Genomic DNA, 26840 nt, shown 5'->3' with positions numbered 1-26840 from the left:
AAAAAAAAAAAACCCTTCTAAACTATTTGCCCATTTAAAAATGCTATACTTGTTTTCACATTGATTTCTTGAAAAACTGGAACATATACTAAAATTTCAAATCAAACAAAAACAAACATCACAGTTTATATGTATGAAATGAAATATTTTACATATTCATACAATACATTTTCCAACTCCATTTATACTTGTAAACAGTTACTTTAAGTCTAATAGATTGGAATTATATGCATCTATAAAATTTTAATTGTTTTACACATTTATAGTAGGAATGCTAAAATTTGGCTTGTTTCCAGAGATTGTCAGAAATATTTTATTTCAGTAGTTCCTCTCAATAACGCAATATGCAATAAATACATTGCAATTTTCAAATAACTTTAAAATCCAGTTCCAGACATTCCCCTTCCCACCCTATGCCTCTATATCTATATGCTTATTGGAAATTATTTTCCCCTTAAATGAGTATAATCCCTGGTCCCGAATGTATTAATTTAGTAACTACTGATCAAAATGAAATAAAGTGCTCCACTTACAATACTGATCCTTTCTGCATGCACAAACCACTTTTACGCAGAGAAATATATATATATATATATACACACACACACATTCCCCAGTGGAAATGGAACATTTTTAAAAAAAAACATCAGCATGACAATTCAAGAAAGAGTGGCTGTTTGGGGAGAAAAAGAACAGGAGGAAAACAACTGAACAGAAATCATGAATTAGGATGAAAAAGGGAAGAAAGAAGGGGGGGATCCTGTTTAGGTATTTAAAAAGGGTTAATTTTGGGGAAATCCCATTCTGAGTACCTTCCTTGCTGCTCCTTTTTTGAGTAGGTTTAACAGTTACTGAAAGCAAAGCAATTCTATAATGCCTGTCAAATAAGCCTGAGTGGTCTTTTTCATATATTTTTTTCTTTCACAAGCACCATCATCACCATTTTGCCCTTCAAAAGAGCAGCCCTTGGGCCTGGGCAATAACTGGCAGATATTCTGAAAGCAACATCTGTCAGTGTTGTGCAAGTGTTTAACTCAAGCTGGTTTAGAGGCACCTTCGCCCCCTTTCCTTCCTGACTCTGCTGCATAACAGTAACTCTTCAAAATGAAACTCGAATTCAGGAACTAAAGTCAGCACGTCCTTCCCTTTTCCATTAAAAATACAGTTTTAAATATGGGGAGGGAGGAATTGCTTATTTACAAAGAAATTCCCTTGTATAGCTTTATTATGGTTTTATTGGATATAAAAACTAAATGCTAATTTTTAAAAATGTATAGTTATTTCTTGCCCAAGTTGGATCCCATTATAATCATTCATTTTAATTGTGTGGGGGATGGGAACATACAAATTCATTGTATCATTTCTGAACAGATTTAGTTTAGGAAGCTCTGGTCTGACCTTTAGAGACATCCATGCTGTGTAACATTCAGTTGTCTGCTTTGCTCATTCCTATGTTACTCATTAACAGGTAATTATTTAGGGAGGGAAATGTTCAGCATTTATTGGTAAATATGTCACCTTGTGTATAATATTCTTTTAATTTTTTAAAATCTACTTTCCACATGATTGTAAAACATTTTCTGAAAAAAAGAAAAAACAAAGCAGCCTTAGTGCTTTGCTTTTTTATTTTTACATAGATGTATTCAATGAAAAATATACAGGTTTCTTCTCTACCTATCTATACCTTAGAAGAAACAGTGTGGGAATGGCTCTTCCCTCCATTTTCCTATCTATTAGAACAGTGATCTCAACGTTTTTGGTTTCACAGACCGGCAGTGGCAGGCTGGGAGGGTTTCATGTGCACAACGTAATTCTTTGCATGCACAAATAGAGCTTTATGTGCTCACCTACTGCTTGCATGACCCAGTTTCCAAAGGGCTATGGACTGGTACTAGTCTGCAGCCTGGAGTTGGGGACCCCTGTAGTGAAACACATCTTGGGAATTCTGGGAGTTGGAATCTACGTCTAAAAATTGCCAAGGTTGGGCAAGTTCGCCCTAAAGAATCCTCAGCCTATAATGGCTAGTTAATCTTTCCAATGCCGTTAGAATTTTCCTAGCAAGAAGTAGTGGGACCAAAACCTGCAATTTGTTGAGGCACTTTTAAGTTTTTTTGTTTAAAAATTTAAAAATTGATACAGCACATGCAAACATCTGCTGATGTGTTCCCTGTAAATATTAATCTGAGCAGGATGTGATAGGCAACAAATAAACTCTAAATATTAGAACACAGCAGTGCTTCATATTTGAAATCTAGGAGACACTTTAGAGTAGGGGTGTCAAACTAGCAGCCCCTGGGCTGGATGTGTCTCATGCTGGGCATGCCCACCCCCGGGTTAGCAAAGGGGGAAAAAGTCATGATACATCACGTGATGATATGGTGTCGCAAGTTTGACACCCAGGCTTTAGGGTATGTACATAGCACTCTTTATACCAAACCTATTCCTGGGATTCTGCTATAACTTTGGTGAACCAGCCCAATCCCAGGAAAAGATACAACTTCCTGAAGGAGTTGCAGACAATATGGTTTTGCCTTCAAATGCAAGCACTGCAGGCCCTATAAAATATAGCTGAGAAAATTGGTATTCCAATCGCAAGGGAAGGCATAGAAGCTGAGGAAGAGCCTAAATCTACGTGATGCCCTCATCCACATTTACTTTATATAATAAACTACTCAATAATAAAATTATGATACATTTATGAATCTTCAGTTGTTAAAAAAAACCCCTTTGTAATTTTTATTTTTGCCCTTATATTTACAATGCATGTATATACTAATGAAAATACAGATAGGAAAGGCCACCAGCTCCATTTTTAAAAAGTGCAGATACAGTGATGGAAGAATTTCAAAGTGTAAGTTTGTGTTCTGAAAACAGGGAAACTGCCTTTTGCAAACCACTTCCATTATCATGCCAAGAAACTTACATGGATGCGTCAGTGACATCTTCAGTGGTAGAGCTGGATAATAAACCCACTTTATCAAGAGGTGAATTGCATAGCTGTATCAATGTGCTGGGTGGTAATCTTCCCCTCTATTTCAGTCCCACATCACTTTCAGTTGTGCCACAATGTGCAACTATTTGGGGGAGGTTGAAAATCTGCACTTCATTATACAGCCATGTAGCAGTTGAAAGCTCTCTAATTTTGACGCTCAGACTATGAATAACAAGGGGATATATTTGTGCTTATCAGAAACCAACTGAGAGGTCTTTTAAGGCACATAAATTGCTGCTCAGTAACAGCATCGAAATTAGACAAAGTTGTGAACGATAACATAACCAGTTTGTTTATATAAGAACTGCATTTCAGATGGTTTTTAATGCAAAAAAATAAACCAAAAATTACTTGATTGTATCAATCTAGAAGGGAAGATCTGCATAGTGGGATTCCTTCAGATGCCAGAGGCAGGCAGGTATATGTCTCAGTCCAGGCTCCACTTTGTTGACACATCTGGAGATGACTGTTCCGATCTGAGGGCATCCGTTGCTGATTTTGTGTGAATAGAACTAGTTGGCCAATATTTTGAATTTGGTTCCATAACAGCAGCAATTATAAAATTAAATGACTACACCCATTTGCATTTTTTCTTTTCATCCATTAAGCCTTTTATATTTAAGAGTTGCTGTTGGGCTTCTTCCAACCCTCGTTCTGTCTCTAATTTATTCAGTATCTATGAGAACAAAGGAATGTATATTTATTTTGCTTATTAAAAAAAAAACATTTCCCCCAACCCAATGTTAAAAAGTAAGCTCTGCTTAAGTAACGGTTCCTTCTAAAGCCAGGCTATTTTTGCATCTTCCTTTGCAAGTTATTATTAATCACAAGATGAACACTTCTGTCGGCACTAGCAATTAAAGTCACAAGTGTTTCTGTAAATACAACTCAAATAGCAATAGATTCATGTTGTATATCTGCTAAAAGCAGAAAAATTCCAACTTCAATAATCAACAGGAATCAACTATTCAAGTCTAAATATTGAGCACTAAAATATTTTCATTACCTGCCAGCCAGAAATAACATGTTTTTGAGATCATGAAAAAAAAATGTGATTGGAAACTAACTAGATTAAGTCAGTCTAGTTAATCTACCTCACATGCATTGACTTCTATATTTTATTTATAGAAATCACAGTTTTCCATAAAAATAAGATTTGTTTCCAAAGGCTTGCACAAGAGAAAGAAGACAGCAAAGGCCAGGGGACAAAGAATGCAAAATCTAAAGGAACTCTGGATTCTCCTAAATTAATTTTTGGCTCTTATTAAATCTTAGAAAAGGGGTGGGTAACACTTTTGCTGTGCATGGCTTTGCCAAACTACAGGTTACTACCCCCCACCCCCCTGCCAGCCAGACGATCTTATTAGTCAGCCTGTGAAAAACAGTGCTATATTGTCAGTAGGAAACAGCACTGGCCTTAAGAATAAAATGCAAGGTGCCTGGGGTAGAATAGAAAGTAGGGTAGGATAGGGTAGGGTAGGGTAGGGTAGGGAAGGATAGAATAGTAGAATAGGAATATATGTAGATATAGAAATAGGGTATAGGGATTCAGTCATTATAAAAAGGATCACAACCTATTGCTTCAAGGTCATTAATCCATATGAGTTATTAGTCCTTAAGGGACAGTTTATTCACTTCCAATTAGTTTCTGTCCAGTTCCTCTCCCCTTCCCCTGTCCTAACTAGAAGGGCAGAGATAAGTATTGGAGGAGTGCCAGTGCACACGTGGGGCCAAACAGGGATTTTAGAGTTGAAAATTGCCCATGTATATCATGTGCTAATACAGTAACCACTTTCTTCCCTAATTGGAATGTTCCTGGACATTCTATGGCTATGCCATTCAGTAGTCCACAACAGCCAGTCTAGATTAGGGAGGGTGGGGGGCTCTTACCTTATCAAAGTATCTTGTTATATAGGAGTAAATTTTATTCAAGGCCTCAGCCTCATTAAATTCATTTTCATGTTTCTATAAAAAAAATGAAGTTTGAGGAACTGTTTATATTTAAAGATACCACTACTATCCATAGTACATAAAATGGTAAAAAGAATTACAAGTAAACATTGAAAGATAAAGGAAAATATTACTGGAACCTTTGATATGTTTCTGAATAAATCCATTAATGGGAACTGTCCTTTAAATACATTAAGACACAACTCCATTTACAATATATTTTTAAGTTCCAACTACAGCAGAAATAATAGACAGATACCTGTGATTCCAGAATTAAAAATTCTTCCAGCTCTGCTCTGGGCAGTGGAGGCAAATCCCTTATTGCTTTATAGAAAGCTTTAACTTCCTCTTTATAAAGTGGTATATCCTTAGCATACAGAAGTTTATTTGTTGGTGCTTCCTTTGAGGAGGAAGAAGAAAAGACACCATAAAAGTTAGCAAGAGGCCTCATTTGTTAGTGAACCACCCCCCACCCCTGTTGTCTAAATTAGGGAACAATCGGTTCTGGTCATCAGTCATGTCAGGCTATCTTGGTGGACCTAATAGACTATTTGCAGGTTTACAACCATTCCCTGAAATCTCTGAGCACTAAATTTTAGGAAAAGTTAATTATGAGACAACAAGACCACCAGCATCATTGGAATATAGTCTTCCAGCCAGAACAGCAGGAAAATATATGTCTGGTTCTTGCCAGGTGCACCAAAACTTTCTTAAGAACAGCGACAGAAGAATCGGGGAGCTCACAAAGCTAACATAGGGGTCTTTTTCAGGACACAAAAGAAATATAGGGCAGCTGGTCAGCCCTAGAAGAAAAAGGGGCTTTTGCATTGGATCCCAACTCCTGATAGTGTGATTCCACACACCCCATTTGTGCTCTGGGCAGCCTCCTGCCTATGAGTCTTTTCTTATAAAAGCAAACTTTGCTTGTGCTAAAACTATCATCACAAGGTTTTAGAGAAATTCATGCAAAATGATTGCAGTTTTCTGGTAATTAGGAAAAGTTAATAATTTGTTCATACATACTGGGCCAAACTGGCTAGTTAGCAAGCACCTCAAGTGATCCTGGTCTAGCAGAAATCATATCCAAGAAGCCAGGTAAGAGCTTCCTAAGCTAATATCTCTGCACAGATTATGAAGCTATTCTAAAAAACTATAGACATAGAAGATATGAAGTTATACTCCCAAAAGAATGTGGACATGGCTCAGGAAATACTTTTTCAGTGAGTCACATTTACAGATGAAATTACTATTTTCAATAGGAATAGTACAGTGCTTGGAAGATTGTAATCCTATTAATTCACTTATCTGAAAGTTAGTCCTGGACAACTTAACAGAACAACTTTTCTTTCTTTCTTTCTTGGGTTCTTTCTGAGCTTAGTTATTTGCTTGCAAAATCCACACTAATTAGTACTCACGATGTTACCTAGTTGGGTAATAAAACGTCTGCAAGCAAACAACCAAACAAGCTAGATTGAACCCTTACTACTACCATACAGTAAGAGGAGATTCTAGGGAAAGACTATCCTAACTCTTTTCTTCTATCTGCTACCCAGCTCCAGACCAGGCTGCCTCTTGTCTCCACACCTCCCATTCTGAATATGCTCCCTCCTTCCTGGGAAACTTTTAAAAGAGGCTCTTGGTACGCATGAAAAATAAGACGTTACCTTTCCCAACTGTTGCTCTGATAGAGAAAATGCATCCATAAATGCTTGTGCAATGACTGACAGGCAGCCATCTATATGTGGAGTCTTTTTAATATCAAAGACAAATTGAGGATTCTTCAGAATATTCACCCAGAATCGAAGAGGCAGACTAGTCAAAAAAGGTATTTAAAAAGTTATACTAAAATAATGAAATACAAATCCTTCATGGAAAATCTAGCAAATATTTACTGTAAAAAACACTAACTAAAAGTAACATAAAAATTATTTTACTGTCAATTGATGGACACATTTTCAACATGCCCTGCAGTGCTAATAATTTCTGAAATTGTAATGTGTGTGTGCATGCATTTTTATATGCAGTGGTGGGATTTAAAAACTTTTAACTATCGGTTCGTCCAGGGTCAGGTTGGCTGTCATGAGAGGCGTGGCCCATCTGCATCCTCCAGCTCTGCCACACATGTGGGATGAGCCTCCTATGACAGCCAACCTGAGCCTGGGCGAACCGGTTGTTAAATTTCCACCCTTTGCCAAAAGGCTGTTTTGAGGGTGCTTGTTTGCACGTTGGTCTCGTGGCTGTTTCAGACTTCTGGACGCGGCTCTTTTAAGAGGTGAGGAATGAGGAGGGGGGGTTACCATAGAAGTTGGAATTGACTGATTGAACTTTTATTTTTTTTAGTCCCATAAACATTTGTTTCCCTGCACACAATGGCAAGAGCTGGGAATCAGGTAGGCAAAGGAATGCTTGGGGGAAGCAAGGGGATCTGGGCGGTTGCAGGTGGGGCAAGTTCTTCTGCCCACAAAAACCTTGTCTTTGGTGGCCAATGCCAAAAAGCAGAGAAAGAGCTGCTGGGAAGAAGCCAGTCAGCCCGCGAGTTGGGAATAACCTTTCCCTGGCTGAGGCCCCATCCTCTGCCCCTGAGGCAGAACTGGTGACAGACGGGGTCCTTCAGGCACTTAGCCTGGCCACCTGTTTAGGATCTCTAGCTCCTCCCTCCGAGTGCCTTGTCAGAGCTGCCTTGGAGTTTTGCCTGCACCAATGTTGCTTGCTTGGTGGGGGGAGGGGAGCCGGTCAGAGAAGCGCCAAGATGGTCTCAGGAGAGGTTGGGCAAGGGGAGGAGGGGAGGGGGAGGACAAGCCACAAGGTGGGGCCAGGCGTGATGATTCAGCCAGTTCACCGAACTGCACACAAAGTTAATAACCAGTTCGGCTGAATTGATGTGAACCGGCTGAATCCCACCACTGCATACATGTATGTATTCAATTTCTTTGTAATTCTGGATGACTTACAAATAAAAAAAAGAGTAATATTAGAGATACAAGTAAAAAAGGACCATGGCTGACTGGAGAACAATATATCCAGCTATTCAGCAAACACAGTTAATATAAAGAAAGGCTCTGGGGAACAACCATCTTTTTAAAAATTTCATAGATTTTTAAAAGTTTCCAAAAGCTCCCTGAATGACTGGGACAATGTTCCAAAACCCAGGCACTGCAACAGGAACCATGCTTCCTCAGTCCCACAAGATGGCACTGTTTAATCTTTGGGGCTCAAAGCGCACCCACCTTGCTTGTTCACACAGGATGGACAGAAACAATTGAAGATAAGCAGCCTTTCAGAAAGCCAGGCCTAAGCCAGGTCAACTACTTTCTTCCGCTGCTGCATTCTGAAACTGCTGTGGCTTCTGGATCGTTTTTAAAGGTGGTCCAGTCCAGAGCCTGTTATAATAATCTAACTGTGAAATGACTGGTTCGTGCGTGACTATCTGAAGGGCTTCATAGTTCAGGAAACTGGTGCATTAGACTCTCTTCAAGCAGGAAGAGAGAAGGAACCAGAAGTCCAGAAGGAACCCCAAATTGCACACCATCTCAAATGAAGAAGTACATCCCACTGAAAGTTAGTATATTGAGGGAGGAGCTTGAGTAAACATAGCCACTTGGTTTTCTCAAGACCGAGACTGAGTCAGTTTTCTTCATCCATACCCATATAGCCTGTGGGCACTAGGCTAGGACTTTAACTGTGTCACTTTGCCAATCCAGAGTCAATAGATAACTGGACATTACTAGCAGACTGATAATACCTGACTCCAAACTGACAGTTGACCTTATCCAGCAGTTTTATGTATATGTTAAACCTGACAATTTCATGTATTATAGAATGGAAGAGAGCCTGTAGTACCTAATGAGTCCTCCTCAATTAACATAAGTTGATATTAGCTGCAGAGAAAAGAGATTATAAAATACGCTTTGCACCCAAGGCCCAGAGTCAACCTGAAAGTATACTACAGTCAATGGTATTGAAAGTTGCTGATAAAAAAAAAAAATCAGGATCAATATACCACCTCAGTCTTGGCTTCACCTTAGTCATCAACAAATGCAACCAATGTTACCTCTGTATGTACCAAATTCTCGCCTGAAAACTGACTGAAATGGATTCAAAATAACTGTTTCCTCCAGGGTCCCCTGAAGCTGAAGTTTGACCACCTTCTCCATCATCATCTTTAAAAGATATAATTGTCCCAGGCTTTTGGACTCCATAATGGTTTCTTGAGGATAGGACACACAATAGCTTCCTTCAAGGCCAAAGGGACACCCTTTATTCAAGAAGGCCGGGGGTGGGATTCTACTGGTTCATACTGGTTGTTACAATTCTGCACAGTTCAGAGAACCGGCAAATCGTGTCCCTGGCTGGCCCCACCCCTCTCCACCCTCCCCTCCCAGCCAGTCCTTATCGCGCATGTGCAACATCGCGCTCATGCACGACATCGCTGACTGCATTCTTCCCCGCTTGCTCCACCCCACCAAGTTACTCCTTATGGTATTTCTTTTTTCTTCTCCCAACAATCATCTGTTCCAATGATCAGCTGTGCTGGGATCCCCCTTGCTGTCTTACTGCTTCGCCCAGGAGGCTTCCCTGAAGCCCAGGAGGCAAAAAGAAAAGAAAAAAAGGAGCACGATGGGGGTGCTGCAAAAAAAGCCATGCCACTCCCACCTAGCTACTCCCACCTCACCATGCCCACAGAACTGGTAGCAAAAATATTTGCATCCCACCCCTGAAGAAGGCTAACACTAATGCACACATCCAACCACAAGTCACCTCATGGGAAGCTTTAATCATAGAAGGGGAATCTGGATTTATCAGACAAATGGCTAAGCTAATAGGCTTGTTCACTTCCTAAGGAATCACAGAATCAAATTCACTCCAAATAATCCCCCAGAACTACAAACAACTTTATCTGCCAAAAAGCAAGAATATTCTATATGCTACCAAGTTACAGTGAGCACATAAATACCTGTTGGTTTTCCATATGTGAACCACATCAGGATCTGTAATTTTTTTATTTTCAGCCTGAGCATCCAGAAAATCAAAAAAATATTTAATAGCAATTGGGGCTTTATTGTTGGGCAAATTCCAAATACTTCTAAAGAGCTTTTCAACAGTTGAGTGGATAGCAACCTGTGACAAAAACAAAAAAAGCATTTCATTACTCTCTCTCTCTCTCTCTCTCTCTGTGTGTGTGTCTGTGTAAAATTGCTTGGGTATAAATTAAAATAATTTATAAGACTGGAGCCAATACACTCCAGTTAAGCTTAACATATCTATAACTTCATGCAAGGACACATATTAATTTTTACTAATTACACTTACATATCTCCTTCCATGTAGGAAGATTGACACAATATATGTGCTTTTCCTCAATCACCATTTCCACAAACACTTTATCCTCACAATCATTTGATAGTCATGAATGCAGCCCTTCTTAGAGCTCCTCTATGCATAACGTGCAATGATTCTCAATTCATGTAAGTCAAAGAGGAAGCCTTCTTATATAAATTGATGTCATATAACCATGATTTAGTGCATAATTATATGCACTTAATGACACCAGTATTTAATTACAGGTATATATAAAGCATTCCCAAAATGCTGTTGCTTTACATATGAAATAGAAAGTCTTGTCATATATTCCTTGTCCCAATGCTTTTTAGCCTTCATATGCAAGCAAGTCATTTTGTAAAGTAACAGAATATACACTGAATAATTATAGCATTATATCATTCTTTTATGATTAGAAATAAAATCTCAGAGTCACCTTAGTAGAGAGAAGTTTAGTGAGATACATTTCTTTGACTTTAAATTTTTGTTTTCCTTTATGTTTTGCACTCTGTGATTCTTTGGCTGCTTCTGCATCTGGTAATATCTATAAGAAAGGTTTACACAGATGTTCATGGAAATGCTGCTATTAAGGAGCTAAACAAATGACTAATTACTAGGTATTAAGCTGACTTACCAGATGGCAATAGTCCTCAGAATATTCTCCATCTGGTCAACATGTGAAGAGTGGGGGGGAAAGGGTAAACTGAATGCACACATAAAGATCAAGCTATGACCTAGAAAGTAGGCTGATGCTCAGGAAAAATACACTAAAACATGCATGGTTAAATTTATTCCTATTCAGATTACTGCCAATTTAGATGCTATCTTTAATCATGGTAGTCCTTTCTATTAACTGGTACAATTAATACTTAAGTGGAAATAGATGCTCGCTTAGAAATATCAGAAAACAGTAATCCCAACATCTGGAGGAAGTAAATGTTTTCTCAATTGGTTTTGAATTAGTTTTTCAAAATTGGGTTTTCAAGACTTCTATTAGTTGATTTTTGCAAGGCATGAAGTATTCAATTTGTCTTACATATTGTTTGATTTGGAGAAAATCGAAATCCTGGACTGGGCAAATGAGCTTCTTAGAATCATACAACTGCCCAGTATTGAGAACAGAATAGTTGATTTTTCTTCAGTTAAATAATTTTAGTTCTTATCATATTACTGTATATCTAAAATCAGTTCTCAGTTCATATGAACTTCTGAATTATAATTCAATTATAATTCAAAGAATTACCACAAACTTAAAATTTCAAAAATCCAATATATTATATAATTATGTTATTTGTTTTACCAGCTGATATATCTTGTTTCTTCTTAAATACTTTCATTGTTGCTCCATCTGAAATCTGAAATCATACAATAAAGCCATCTTTCTTACTTTTCCTGAAATCTGTATCCAATTGTCATTCTTTACATATGCTCCGTATGTTAACAAAATGAAAATGCATGTTATAAATTAACATCTGCCTAATACTCCCCTAACAAAGGCAAATTTTCAACACATTTGGATGTGGATTCTTACCCCATAATGGCCTACGGTGTTCAGCTTAGTAACTCCATTTTCCAAAATCACGGAGGAACCATCTACATCCAGAAGTTCTTTTGCTTGGGAACCTGATTCAAGAGCTGACAACACAAATAAAATAGTTAATCTGCGCTTTGTTTTAAAAAGGTAAGAACAGCCTTTTCCTGTGAAGTTAAAGCAGTATATTATGTTAGTAAATGTTAATGTTTGTTCTATAGTATTGTTTATTTTGTATGTTTCACATAAAAGATGTTGCTTGCAATTGTATCACATTTCTTCCTTACTCATTTCTTCACTTTTCTCCAAATTCTTTATCACAGAAGAATTTTGTGAAAAGCTTCAAAGTGACTATGCGAGTGTGCTATTGTCACTGCTGAAGGGGATATTGCCAGTACGTATTCTAGGTCAACAAAAATTGCTACACTAATTGTAGCATTGCCCTAACACACTATTTGTGCCTATTGCTACATACTTGCTCACTTATGCAATTTAGAATTTTTATGATTGGATCAATTCGATTTGATTTTTATCACTTTCCATTTCTCTGTAACAACCTGGATGGCTAGTATCTTATAAAAAAATACAGTACAAAATAAAGTTCAGAACCAACAATGTATTAAATCCTAACATGATAACTGAGTAAAGTCTAACACCTTAGGGACTCCAGCTAACCTCCCAGCCCCCATGCCTGGAATCAAATCCATGCCTTAAAACTTTCTGACAAGTCAGCCAGGTCATGGTCAGTTTAATCTCCATGGCTACAATAGAAAAGGATCACTTTCTGAGTCCTGCAAGATGACATTCTGTAACTGATGGGACTCACAACACACACCTCCTGCCAGACAGGACAGATGGAAACAACTGGGGACTTTATTTGCAGTTCTACAAATAAAGACCCAGGCTGTGGAGAGTTCTGTTTGTTTGTTCAATTTATATAGCCCCCATTCCCCAGACACACTTGTTATAGATGACAATCAGCACCTTGAATTGTACCTGAAAGCACTCTGAGAGCAATGTAGCTTGTGGAGCAAAGATATAATGGTCGCATTTCTATTGTGTCTTTTCAGCAAAAAGCCACAAAATAACCCAAGACATATTCAGGTACTAAATTATTCTAAATAACTCCAATAGTTAATCTTATAATTCCTATGTTAAGTAGCAAAGACATAATAATGTTTAGTTTTTAAAAAATGCAAACCATACAATTAAAAGTAAATAATAAAAACAATTATACAGTTGTGAAGAAAGAAAAACTAACAGCTAGTTTTGAATTTATAACTAGTATAGCATTATCAATATCTTACTCAGGCCCATTTCTCTTAGCTGGAGACCATAGAGGGATCCGTTCTTGTTCAGAAAGGCCTGTAGGATCTTCTCTTTGGCCTGTCCAATGGTGTCACAATCCAATATTTTAACTTGGATATTCTGAGCAGCGCCATTGGCCTCATTTCCTTGCATATTTTCAAAGACAACATTTAATACCTGGAAGAGTGTGAATGTTTATTCAAAGTGACTTAAAAGTTGAAATTGGATAGAAAATACACATAAGGATTATTAGGAATACCTAACAGTATTCATGATGGCATTCACCGATTTCTAAAATATTATCATACATCATTTTTGTTTCTCTTGGATGAAACTCCAAATGCACATTCTGCTTCACTCAGATACATACACAATGAACAACCTTCACACAAATCTTTCCCTGTTTTCTTTCTTTATGACTTCTATGTCCTATCACTGCTTGTCCAATGTTTTCATTCTGGCAAGGGTCTTCCTCTTGCCATAAGTCATTCTCTGCCATTCTTTTTCCTATATGGTCCAGTCTAGATTTTGTAAGATAAACTCCATAATATTCACCATCTCCAAGCTTTGGGAGTAGTATTTATATCCCGTAGTGTTTATTTAGCATAGTACTTATTACCCTGAATTTCAGTAATTCAAGGTAACAGATGACAATTTGCTGAGATTTGCTTTATTATGTTCTCAAATCTATAGCTAAAGAAAAAACAATCACCAGGGCTTTTTACAGATACATAGGAAGTAATCCATGGGCTTTTTAGGATTCTGATCATGCTGCCCATCTACAACTTGGCCTTAGGCTGTACAAATACAAACCTGCTCTTCCCTTGTCTCACTTTCTTTTCCTTTGTGCTTAATAAGTGGTTTAGAAAAGCAATTGCACAAAAAACCCATAGCATTTGATAATGGATATTTCCAGGGCTAAAGAATGAGGTTAGTTCCACACTATCCTGTCAAACCTTTCTGTACCTGATCTTTTCTACATGGACAAAATGAGCATCAGGTAGTACAACTGAGTTGGAACAAACTATCAGAATAGTTTTTGGATTCTCCCACAGCTCCAAACTACTTAGATCATCTTGAGCATATTGGAAGAACATTGTTTATAACACCATAAAAATCACGGAGACACGTAAATAGCTCTTCTTCTTTAATTTCCAATACTATGCTTTCCCTCTTATCATTCACAGAGATAAATGTAGACACTTTTTTCAGTGCCATAGTAATGTTAAACAGTCACTAAATGAACTGTTGTATGTCGACAACTACTTGTATAGTCTAATTCATGAATAACATGCAACCCTGCATCCTTAATAAGAAGGGAATGGTATTATGTACATATTTTGAAAGTTGCTTCCTGTTGAAATGACTGATTTGTGGGTGGTGCAAACCACTAAGCCTAGTTTCAGAAATAGAATGATAAAATGATTCCACGGAGCTTTACGCTACTTCTGACCTAGATATACAGCCATGCGTTGATTGTGTTGAGATACTTAGTACCACAAAGACAGGATTGAAAAGATGAAACAAATACTTGGATGAATTTTTATTGGATGGAACTGTTTTTAATTTTCTGGGGCTAATTTATCTTCAACAAAAATATAAAAATAATAGGAATAATTCTTTGCCAATTTCCAAAGCTAGATGAATAGATACTAAGGCATATTAAACATCTGTAAATTAAATTAAGTTAAAGAGTCAGCCTTTCTTGGCACCGAACCTTGATTTTTAAAATACATTATGCAAAGCATTATTGGAATATATGCTTTTTTTTATACAAACTGTCCTGGTTTCAGTCATAAAGTCATTAGGTAACATACCACTGTGCTGAATTCAGGTGCTTGCCACAGTAACCAGTCTTCATTTAGAGTGTATAAGGCCTTGCAAGATATTACATCCACAGGACCCTTGATAATCCTTTGATTTAAAGTTGTTACAAGTAAAAAGAATGGTTCCCCAACTGTTTCCTATGAAAGAAAATGAAAGACAGTTATTGTCTTTTGCAGCATTTATTTGCAATTGTTTAATGAACATAGTGTGAAAAAAGAAGGAAAAGGGAAGCACTAAGTATGCCCCAGTTGTAGTTCAAATCTGTTTTGAAAAATATGCATTCTCAATTCACACAAAACCTGGAAACCAAACTATTTCTTTGCGTCTATATTTGGCACATGAATGCTGAAAAGCTGTAACGAATATGATATCTAATGAATTAAATTAACATGCAGTTGGTCAGATTTTTTCTCTCATGCCAAAGTGGCTTCTGCAGGAAATATTCAGGAATGTTTAAAGTAATAGATTACTTATGCCTCATGTATCAGTGTGAATTTATTTAATGCATTCAGAACACCAGGTTTATGAAATTTGAAATTATGAAATTTAATTAAAATAAGAGGCTGTCTGTTGAGCTTGTGCCTGTAGTCCACAGTGTCAAAATAAAGCAAGACTGGGGTGGGATGCTGCCGGTTCAGACCAGTTCAGGCAAACTAGTAGTTTTGATGAAACTACTTGTCCCGCCCACCTGCCCCTGTCCTTTATTTCCTGCTTTGTAGCTCATCTCAGTCGCACAGCACAGCTGATTTCCCACCCCTCACTGTTCTACTTATCACTGTTGACTTGGAAAGTAAGCAGCTGAGCTTCTAAATGCTCCATTTTCAGTGCTATGTGCAAGCACCTTAGGCAACATGCGTGTTAAACCGGCAGCATCCCACCAGTGATCACCGGTGACTGGGTGATCAACACTGCTAGAAGACCAAGTGTGGGAAATGTGAGCAGGAAAATCTGCCTGCAAATTAATTAGTCTCTTGCTCACTGATGTAATATAGTAAAAACATATAATACATAATACTTGCCCGAAGAAAACCAGAAAGGCAAACTGACATCCAGTTTGTAAGCAGTTTTTCTACTACTGATTCTGTGCGCCTCAGCATCAGCTTAGGTTGTATATTGCTAGACTGCTCCATCAAATCTTTTGTCAAAACTTCTAGAATATTAGTTAAATAGACTAGATTTGTCTGTAGTGCAATTGTTAAAAAAGATGCAAACAAGCATCTGTTGAAAAAGAAAAAAAAAACAGGTTAACAATAACTCTGCATGTTAGGAATCTAAATTATTACCATATAATAACAGCACAAGCTTGATCCAAACTCACCCACATCTTGTCATGTGCCATACAAAAACATGAGATTATTTCTGGAACTACTAAATATAAAGGGTCTATTTAACAGATAGATAATCTGTTTATTGATAATCAAAGGTACTCTGGTACATCTAAGAGCAGAGCATTTTTGGCAAGATCAACAATTAAGGCTAGAAATATGAAAAAAAATCTGTACTGTTTGGAAAGTTAAGAATCTGAATATCATGAATGTAAACTCTGTTAGCCATTTTACAGGTGAAGAAAAGGACCAGAAGCATAAAACTAATGCTAATAAATAAATACCTGTGTATTGTTCAGAAAATAAAATTGGTTATTCTTCATTCACCTAATGGCTCAAATTATACAAATGATGCAACATAAAATTAACCTCACCCTAACTTTTCCACATCTGAATAAAAAATGGATTTATTATGAATAATATAAATTTCTTATTTCTCCATCTGTTTCAGTTGGGAAATATTCACAAAATCTTCCAAATGCAAAGGCTAGATTAAAGTGAAAGTATTGATTGATAAGACTTATATGTCTTATCATAACCCAGGGTGACATATTCTATTCAAGATGAGAAGAACTAATTTTGACTATTCAAAAAGTGAAGAAATCAGCAAGTATATTTTGACTATTTTAACAAAAAAAATGACAATTTGGTGTCTTTTGTCCCCAGTTTTATACAACTTGAAGAATTTAAATTTTGTAGCATACCTATCTTTTACATCAAAGGTTTTCTGTTTTTCAAGAATGTGAATCAGAGTAACAAGAAATTTTTTGTTACAAATTAATGCATATAGACCCTGATCTTTGCTCTGAAAGAAATGAAAGACATAAATCACATTATTGTTCACCTATTTTTAATGTTGTATTTATTTAATTCTTAAAAATGTAAAAATCATAATTTGATAATTAGAAATCCTGCTACAGATATTGATGTTATACGAAATACAAAGGAGGCAGATAAAGGAACACATTATTCCTGTGAGTAAAACTTTTCAGAGTTTTTCCAATATCTGTCCCAGTTTGGATATGCTATATTTCTAAATTCTGTAAAAAAAATCTAAAATTTTAGAAATATTTTTAAAAGCACAACAAACTTAAAAGAATGAAAACTATAGATATTTATACTTACTAGTGATTCATTGGAGTCGTCAATAAATATAGATGAAATATCTTTAGCCTAAACAAAAAAATGTGAATACAACAATAAACATGTTTCTAAACATTTGCAGCATAAATATAAAGATGATGCTGATTTTGATGAGGTATAATGACATGTTCTGAATGTTCCTCCTCTAAACTACAAACGAAAGTGATGTGAAAATTATTAGAAAATATGGGCTTATAAATTAGCTGCATACTGAAAACTACATAGCACTTAGACTTATATATCACTTTACAGTTGCTTTTACAGCCCTCTCTAAGTGGTTTACAGAGTCAGCATATTGCCCCCAACAATCTGGGTCCTTATTTTATCCACCTCGGAAGCATAGAAGGCTGAGTCTCATCTTGAGCCTGGTGAGATTCTCTCTGCCAAATTGCAGTCAGCCGGCAGTCAGCAGAAGTAGCCTGCAGTACTGCACTCTAACCACTGTGCCACCACAGCTCACATGTTCAGAAATAATTTCTTAAGAAAAGAAAAACAAAACTAATGCTGGTTCAAAGCTGAAATATTTTTCATCTGAAACCCCTCTTACTCACACTACATCCACAGAGGATGGAAACTGATAGTGTGAGTGCACCAGGTTATTCTGGAAAGTTCTCATTATTCAAAAAAATATATATGAAGAAATAAACAAGAACTTAGCAATTTTAAGACTGGCCAGGGAATTCTGGGAGTTGAAGTCCATAAGTCTTAAAGTTTGGAGACCTCTGATCTAAAACACTGCAGTATTTGTCCTTTTTTTAAATACCAAAGATTTGCATATGTTGGGAAGGAACCCTGAAATTCACATCTATTTTTATTATCTTCATATTCCATCACATTAAAGGAAGATGATACTTTGTAAATGGATTGATAAATTAGAAAAACTTTTTCAGTTACAAACTGAATGATCTTTGGCATTTTAAAATAATAAGATTCAAAGATCCTTATCAACTATCTGAGTTGTGAAACGTTGATTGTTTTTTTTCCAGATGTTATTTTTGTGTTGTACAGTCTATTTTATTTTTGAAAAAAATGATTCTATACATCATCTAGAGTTGTAATGGAGTTGGGCAGATTACATTTAATAAATTGAAATACATTATTTCAATTACTTGTTTGTTGTAGACAAATAATCATTTACCTCTGGGAAAAATGTCCTAAGAACAAAATGTTTATAATCAAGAAATGGAATTGTTCCAAAGCTATCAACTATATCCTGTTCTTCAACTTGTAGTTCAACAAATCCTATAAAACAAAAAAGTCAGCTGTAGTGTTTATTTTTATAATGTTACATCCTAATGACAATTTTCACTATGATTCTGGAAGGGAATGATAAAGAAAGGAATGGTTATCAGTATGTGTGTTTGTGCATACATTTGTGTATGTGTATTTATTTCTCTGGAATATGCAAAACTGTCTTATCTTTTTAATATACAGATTTTTAAAATCCATTTTTGTATACAGCATAGAAATGACCAATGATTATTTATTGTAAGATCAGCAAAAAATACTCTATGGAAGAATTTAATCCAAACGCCAATAAAGACAATTATGGATTATGTGTCAGAACAGGCTCCTACAATCACATGAAGATTTAAAATAAACACATAAAAACAGCTTCTCTCTTAATATGCAAAAACTTAGTATGAGATATTTAAGGAATGGCTTTTGCTATATTAAATTGGACAAATCATGTGTTTTAGGTGTAGCATTAACATTATTGCAAATGCATAAACCATTTGCCTAGTCTAACAAATTTCTTTGTATGTTATTTGTGATGTTGGCAAGATCTACATACATTTATCTATTACTGACCTCTTTCTACGAGAGTAGATCTTGTAGGTCTATTTATATTTGTTTATTTGTATATATATATATAGTTCTTGTTTCCTACAAACAAGGGAAGATTGGCTAAAACGAGCATTGAAGCTTTGCAATAGTAAAGACAACAAGACAATTTTACAAAGGGTTTTATAAAGAATATTAAAGGATTTTTGAGGAAAAACTCTGTCATGTAGTGTAGTAATGTAGTTACAAACTAGATTTCTGTATTGGATACAATGGTAAAATAATTGCATAAAAACAATGCAACAATTCTGGGGACTTTTACATCCACGCATCAATTCATTCACGTGCATTCTGCTGATATAAATTTACCTTCCCGTATTTCTTTACGAAGTTCACATTCCAACAGCTCCAAATGTTCACTCAATTTTCGATTTAATTGTTTGGACTTTCGCTGGGTGACAAAAACTGCAACTAAAAAAATAACATCAAGCTAACAGAGGTGTTAACATGCCATCTGTCCTAATACATACATATTTTTAATTTGTTTTAAAAGGACAAAAATATCAGAAAACTGGTGCCAAGTGGCCAAGTTTAAAATGACATTCAATACATTTAAATCAATTCATTAAAAGTAACTGCAGGCTACAAACAACCCTAAAAATAATAATAGAACTACAGTTAGTAGTAGAAGGCCGAAGCAACCTCTGGAATTTTGGAAGTAGGGTTCTCCTTCCTCAAATGCCTTCCTTTTTGTCACCTCACACTGTCACAAATCTTGACAAAATTTGGAGCCCTCTGCCTAGGAAGGAAAATCTATAGGGTTCATTATGTTGATGGAACTGAAGAATTTAGGCAATTCAGTCTGAGGCCTTGGAAAGATTTTGTGTATAGCAAGGGAGAGAAAAGAATAGGATGGATCATTAGTCAGATGCAGTATAAGCAGAACTTCCTGAGCTGTGAGATGATTATAGGTAAAGTGCTCTCTGATGACTCTGAGTGGGTTTAGCTGATGGTTTTGGTGACTGGCAGAGCTTTGAGCTGTATCAAATGACTTGGTTTATTTTCATTTATTTTATTTTCATTGTCTATCCTTTGCAGCCACTGTTTTGTAATAAATTAATGGGTAAAGATAAGTATGCAATCACTTACCCACAATTACTATCGGGATTAACAAAAGAATGTAGAAGAATGAATAGTTCTTTTCATTAGGAACTTCGTACACAAAATTCCCCACCTTGACCTTTGGATAAATAAGACATAATAATATATTATATATTTCTAGAAGATTGCAGTCAGTATATGCAGAATGTGGTATAGGAATAAACAGAATTGGTATACTCTTTGTATTTCCAAAATAGTTGATAGTAATTATGTTAATTTATTATATGACACTTCTTTTATTAGTTTTATTAGTTTTATATTCTGTAAGCCACCTTGAGTCGCCATGTGCGAATAGGCAGCAATATAAATTCATTCAATCAATCAATCAATAAATAAATGTTTTAAATTTATTTGATTATACTGTGATGACCTGGGTCAAGGCACAGAGGCGACACAGTCAGCTGATAGTTCAAATCACCAATCCTTTATTGCACCAACTTTCCCCCAAACGTTCCCAATTATGGCAAGTCTCAGAGCAAAGTGATCTCTCTCTCACACACACACGCCTCTGGCTGCAAATAGTGCAGCAAAATGCTCTGAGCACAATGGCTGCAAAGTAAGAAATGCAGCAGGGCAAGGGAGTGTCCAGGAAGCAAAGGAACAAGGCAACTAATCCAGGAAGCAAGAAATAACGCAAGAAGTCCAGGAAACTCCAAATGTTGGAAACAGCACACTAAAAACTCAATGAATTCAGCATTTATTCCCAATAAATGTCCCTCCCCACAGTGTCTCCTTAAGTCTCAATCCACAGGTGTGCCTTGTGAAGTGGGGCGGGGCACTCCCCTCCCAAGTCATTGGGCTGGCCTGTGCTGTTCCCACGTCCTCTCCACTCTCCTTGTTCAGGGATCAGGAGGGGGTAGTTCTTGCTCATCGCCTGAACTCCTTCACTCCTCATTTCCACTGTGTGCCCTCTGTTGGTCATCTTGGTCCCATTCCTTCCTGCTAGCAAGTCATCCCACTCCTGGGGGCCCCACCTGGCCTCCTCCCTACATTCCTCTGAAGCCAACGAAGCCACCTCCTCGGTCTCCCTCAGCTCCAGCTCTGGCTCATCTTCCTCTGCAGATTCAGGCTCCAATGGGAATATGACATATACCTTGTCTTTCTAACAGATTTTTCTCAACAGATGATCAGAGTTGGAAGGGACCTTATAGGACATCTAGTCCAACCCTCTGCCCAAGCGGGAGACCCACACCATTTCTGACAAATGGCAGTCCAATCTCTTCTTGAAAGTCTCAAGTTCTACTTAAACAGCACTCAAGAAAAAATATTATTGAAAGATAAAATGCACTTTCCAATTAAACAATGAGAGATCTCTCCTCGTTACAGAATAGTATGCAACATAAGCAGAGGTCCAATTTCTCCTCTCTTAAAATGAAGAGCAGGTATCACATATGCTAAGCATAACAAATGCAGATTTGTTATGCATTTGCAATATTTAGTACGTAATATTTAGTATGTAATAAAAATGCACTTGTAATATTTAGTATGTAGGTATTCTGTTTATTTTACAAATTATATCTACTTTCCTGATTATATGGGAAATTGTAGATAATTTGTGTCTGCAAATAAGACTGAGGATCTGTAGAGAGAGAAGCATACAGAAAAGGAGAAAAAACATAGGGCTAACTACTGCAATATTAAATTGTATAGATCAAGATATGATACACTTTTATAACATGAAAAACTAGAGCAAATAAATGTAATACTAGACTTTATTCAGAGATATTTTCTGCCAGTAAATATTATCCAATTTTACAGGATTGTATTGTAGTAATACGTGTCATGATTAGTGACATCTGGTGTCTGGTTTCCTTGCTTTATTTAAATACTTTATTAATTCATTAGTAAAGAGATAGTAAAGTGCTAAAAGAAACTGAGAAAGAGAAAGAAATGAAATATTTTACAAAACTTTATATAGATTGTTATACCTTTTGACTTTTTCATAATGTTTTGGGACCAGGGATAAGTACATTTCTTGCTAAGTTTACTAATGTTATTAAATAACTTGAAACAGGAAAAGACAACAATGAAGTTTCAAAAAAGCTATTTCCAGATCAAAGAAGAGGCAATGAAACAGTGGAAATTAGAGGTGCAATGGATATAGTTTTAGACATAATTCAATCTCACATATATGTCTTTGATTAGATTTGAACTGTCTGTTTAAAACTTCATACACATGGTAAGTTTCAAACAAAGGTTAATTGAAATAAGTTTACATAAATCTCCTTCTCCTCTCCCTCCCTCTCTTCCTTGGGCTATTTCAGTAAGTAAAGATGAAATCTAAATTAATTTGGTTTATTTTTTATTATTAGTCACAAACAGATGCAAAAGTGAAGTCACCATCATTTTCACTTCAAAACTTCAGAAGTCATCCAAAAGTGATCCATGATCATTTATTTTATTTATTTATTTGATTTGTCAATTGTTTACAAGATAATAAGTATAAGTGTATACATAGTTATGAATACACGAAATGGGTACATATAAGAAAAATAAAAGAAACAATAGGACAGGGACGGTAGGCACCTTGGTGCACTTATGCACACATCATCCTAGCATCTGCCATCAAAATGCTGAACAAGGAGTTAAAATTACTGTTACACGAGTCCTGCAGTAATGATAATCCCTACAGAACTATCTGATACAAAGGAAAAGAAAGAAAAGTGTGTGTGGGGGGGGAATTCCTCAGTTGCTTGGCACATGAGTTGCCCACTGAGCCTTTTAAGAAGATAAAGGGAAAATAAACTCTTGTTAATTTCAGCACTGGCAGCTTTTGCTAAGGACATACCCCAAAGACATCATGTTAGCATTCCAGTTCCAGAGCAGGAATCAGGAAAGATTGTTCTCAACAGGGAAATTGTCAAGACAGAAAAGCACTTAAGCTTCCTGTGTTTATTATTGCTTTTCAGCTTGCCAATGAATTGGGGGAAGGGAAGGGTGAGATGGAATTCATAGGTTACGATCTTCAACCATGAGATCCAAGGACACATCTGTAGGTGTCTGTCGAGATATGGACTGTTATTAAAACAACAGGCTGATTCCTAATTGGACAATGTGACCCGTTTCATGGGAGGAGCGGATGAAACTCATTTTTAACTATGCAGAGTTGCGTGGGAAAATTTAGGGTTGGTCTTTCTTTCTTTCTTTCTTTCTTTCTTTCTTTCTTTCTTTCTTTCTTTCTTTTCTTTCTTAGTGATGTATTCAATAGAGAAATGCTTTTGGGATTTTAAAATTGAAGTTGAAGATGCCTGCTTTTATTGAGACTATTAGTTGGAAGGTTGAGAGAAATAAAGTTCCAGAATATTAAAAAAAAAAAAACAGACCACCAAGTAATCAACATCCAACATTAGGCATGCACGCCCCTTACTTCCTCCAGACTCACTACTAAATATCTAAAATGCAAGAAGCCTCGCAAACAAAATGCATGAATTCCTCATCTTATTAGGCATGACCACATTCAACATTATATTTGTCTGTGAGACATGGTTAAATGCATCTTTTCCAGACTCCATTATCACAGACAGCGAATATAACGTTTATTGGTCAGATCACGAAATTCGTAGAGGAGGTGGAGTTGCTATCTTCTACAAAAAATCCCTAAATCTAAAAAAGATCCAAATTACACAGGAACTTGCTCTTCCAGAGACCATTGTCTGTGAACTGTCCTTAAATACCACAATCCGCTTCTTACTATGCTACAGAGCCCTGGATTATGACATAGTTCATGTAAACAAGCTAACTTCACTGTTAACGTGCGCTGCCTCTTGCCCTCACCTCTTATTTTCCTTGGTAACTTCAATCTTCCTCTTATAAATTGGTCCCTAAATGAATGTACATCTGAACCCATACATGCAACCCGATACAATGCTGTTACTATACTGGGACTGGATTAATTAGTAACTAACAATACTAGATTCAATAACTGCCTCAACCTTATCTTCTGCAACAGCTCAAACTCAATATATGGCCTACAAATACAAGAACACTTTTCAAACAGTGACCGCAGTATGATTGACTTTTGTCTCAATTTACGCCCGCACAAGGAGGATCATAATGATGGATCCCCAAATACAACTTCAAAAAAGCCAACTATGATCTCATAGATGCTGACCTATCATCTCTTGATTGGGACATTCTGTTCTCTAGCTGTAATACTACAGAAGACCATTATAATGCATTCTTGTTTGAACTTGAAAGAGTCATTAAACTATATGTACCATTAGTAACCCCCAAAAGTAAAAAAAAACAAATTACCCATAACAATAAGGAAACTTCAATCAAAAAAAAAAGATTGCTATGGTGTAAAAACAAAACTGGCTACGTACCAAACTTTAAAAACCAATACAACACCCTATGCCGACAGATAAAGGCAGAATGCACAAATTACAACTGCAAGCAAGAGAAAAACGTCCTATGTACAAAATCCACCCGCGCCTTCTACAATGTTGTTAATACCAGACTTAAAGACTCATGAACCATCCCATCTCTAAAAGGACCAAATGGGAAAGACTGCAACAATCAAGCTGTTAAGGCCAATCTCTTCAACACATTCCTCAGTTCAGTCTTTGTAAACAACAATGGTTCATGCCCCACATTTCCTAGTAGTACCACAACTAACTGTAATGACCTACTACATATTGAATTTACAGAAGATAACGTAGAAAAGGCACTACATAACCTAAAACCATCCCTATCTATTGGCCCTGTGCATACTTCTTAAAAAAGCTCTCCTCTGCCATAGCGGAACTCCTAAACATTATATATGAGATATCATTCAGAACCAGCTCCTTCCCAAACCTATGGTCCTTAGCTACAGTCATCCCTATCTTCAAAAAAGGTGATCCCAGCCTGGTTGAAAACTACAGACCAATCTCACTGTGTTGTGTCACATGCAAAGTCATGGAATCAATCATTAACCAATTCATCATTCTCCACTTAGAGTCAAACAACCTACTCTCCAGAAAACAATTTGGTTTCAGGAAAAAATTGTCCTATAATCTTCAACTCCTACACTGCAAAAACATATGGACTACTCTACTTGACCAGGGTAAAGCTATATGTTATGTCCGTGGAACTGGTGGGGGTTCCCAACCAGGTCCGCTGTTTGAGCGGGAGCACCAGCCGCTCCCATTGGTTGGCTCCGTTTGACAGTCGGCTATATAAGCCGGCTGTCGGGCAGAGCCAGCCCGTTGTCGCCCGCTAGTCTGCAAGTTAGCAAGCAGACGCGACAACCCTTTATTCCCCACAATAAAGCCTTGTTAGTTATACGCTCTGGTCTCATGCCTCTTCCTTACCATCGCTCTACAACACTGGCGATGAGGGTGGGATGGTCGAAGGCTAGCCAGACGCGTCTATTCAAAGAGCTGTGAATCACTGAGAGTGGAAGTCACGAGCGCTGTAGCCGCAGCCGCGCAACGCTCACAAAGAGTGCGAAATTCAAACCACCATTACTAGAGCCGCAGTCACTGAAACGAGTCGCCGGCACCGTAACCGCGGCCGCCAACGCTCACTAAGAGCGCGAAATTCAAAAACAGCTTCGTAACCCAGAGAGACAGTCACAGCCTGTGCTCTTTTAAGAGCGCGATTTCAAAGACGATAGAAGAAGACGAACCCGACACTTTCCACGATGAATGCTAATCCGCCATTCCCGCCATTCGGACCGAATGAGGAAACGTGGGACTCCTACAAGAATCACTTCAGCCATTTCCTCGATGCCATCGGGTTAGCTGACGCTGCGGAACACAGAAAGAAGTCTTATTTCCTCAGCTATTGTGGGGCCGCCGTTTTTGACACCGCTACAGCGTTAGTCGCACCACGTGCCATCAGAAGTGTCCCATGGGATGAGTTACAAGAAATACTCTCCAATCACTACGCGCCAAAACCATCCCAAATCGCTAGAAGGTATGCCTTCAGAATCAGGAAGCAGGCAGAGGGGGAGTCGATCAACGAATACATGGCTGCCCTGAGAACAGCTGCCTTGCAGTGCGGTTTCAAAGAATATCTGGAAGACATGTTGCTGGACCAGATCGTCTGTGGGGTTAGAGACCTGAGACTCCAAAGACGTCTGCTGGCAAAAAAGGACTTGAATCTGGCCCTAGCCATGGAGGAAGCCCTGGCTGCTGAGCTCTCTGCCCAGTCAGCAGCTGAGATTCAGGGCACTCCATCAAAGCCCAGCAGTCCAACCGTCCATTCTGAAGAAGTGCTCAGTGAAGAAGACCCCACAGACTCGTCAGATATTAACCACCTTAAACATCAGAAGCCTTCACAGGTAGGAGCGGGACAGACAAACAACTTCAAACAACCACCCTTGTGCCTAACCTGCAGAGGCTCCCACTCTAGGGCATCCTGCAGATTTAGAAACGCCATCTGCCTGAACTGCCAAAAGAAGGGCCACCTCGCTAGAGTATGCCAAGCAGGGCGCTCCTTGCCTCAAAGACCTCCACCACCGCCTATTTCCCAAAGGCAAGTGGAGGACTGCTATACCTGCTACCACGCTAAC

The 26840-nt window shown here is 37.4% G+C and overlaps 1 protein-coding gene across 2 annotated transcripts in view; it reads right to left on the bottom strand.

The window, feature by feature from the left end:
• Window positions 1–2690: 2690 nt before the first annotated feature.
• Window positions 2691–26840, bottom strand: part of PLXNC1 (plexin C1) — a 62583-nt gene continuing 38433 nt past the window's right edge. The window contains exons 15-31 of one of the 2 annotated variants that reach the window (XM_026698628.2): window positions 20330–20420; window positions 19550–19651; window positions 18534–18637; window positions 17378–17425; window positions 16957–17057; window positions 15947–16145; window positions 14918–15064; window positions 13100–13277; window positions 11793–11896; window positions 11562–11616; window positions 10896–10927; window positions 10698–10805; window positions 9897–10060; window positions 6607–6754; window positions 5202–5342; window positions 4883–4957; window positions 2691–3668 (exon numbers count right to left, since the gene is read on the bottom strand). In XM_026698628.2, the coding sequence (XP_026554413.2) occupies window positions 3564–3668; window positions 4883–4957; window positions 5202–5342; window positions 6607–6754; window positions 9897–10060; window positions 10698–10805; window positions 10896–10927; window positions 11562–11616; window positions 11793–11896; window positions 13100–13277; window positions 14918–15064; window positions 15947–16145; window positions 16957–17057; window positions 17378–17425; window positions 18534–18637; window positions 19550–19651; window positions 20330–20420 (1902 nt within the window). In that variant the 3' untranslated portion in view covers window positions 2691–3563. Of the gene's footprint in view, window positions 3669–4882; window positions 4958–5201; window positions 5343–6606; window positions 6755–9896; window positions 10061–10697; window positions 10806–10895; window positions 10965–11561; window positions 11617–11792; window positions 11897–13099; window positions 13278–14917; window positions 15065–15946; window positions 16146–16956; window positions 17058–17377; window positions 17426–18533; window positions 18638–19549; window positions 19652–20329; window positions 20421–26840 lie in introns of those variants that run through there. The other variant, XR_015743845.1, reaches the window with a different exon arrangement.

Source organism: Pseudonaja textilis, chromosome 5 (assembly GCF_049901715.1).
Source record: "Pseudonaja textilis isolate UNSWEBS1 chromosome 5, rPseTex1.2, whole genome shotgun sequence".
Lineage (NCBI taxonomy): Eukaryota > Metazoa > Chordata > Lepidosauria > Squamata > Elapidae > Pseudonaja > Pseudonaja textilis.
This window is presented reverse-complemented; position numbering and strand designations above follow the sequence as displayed.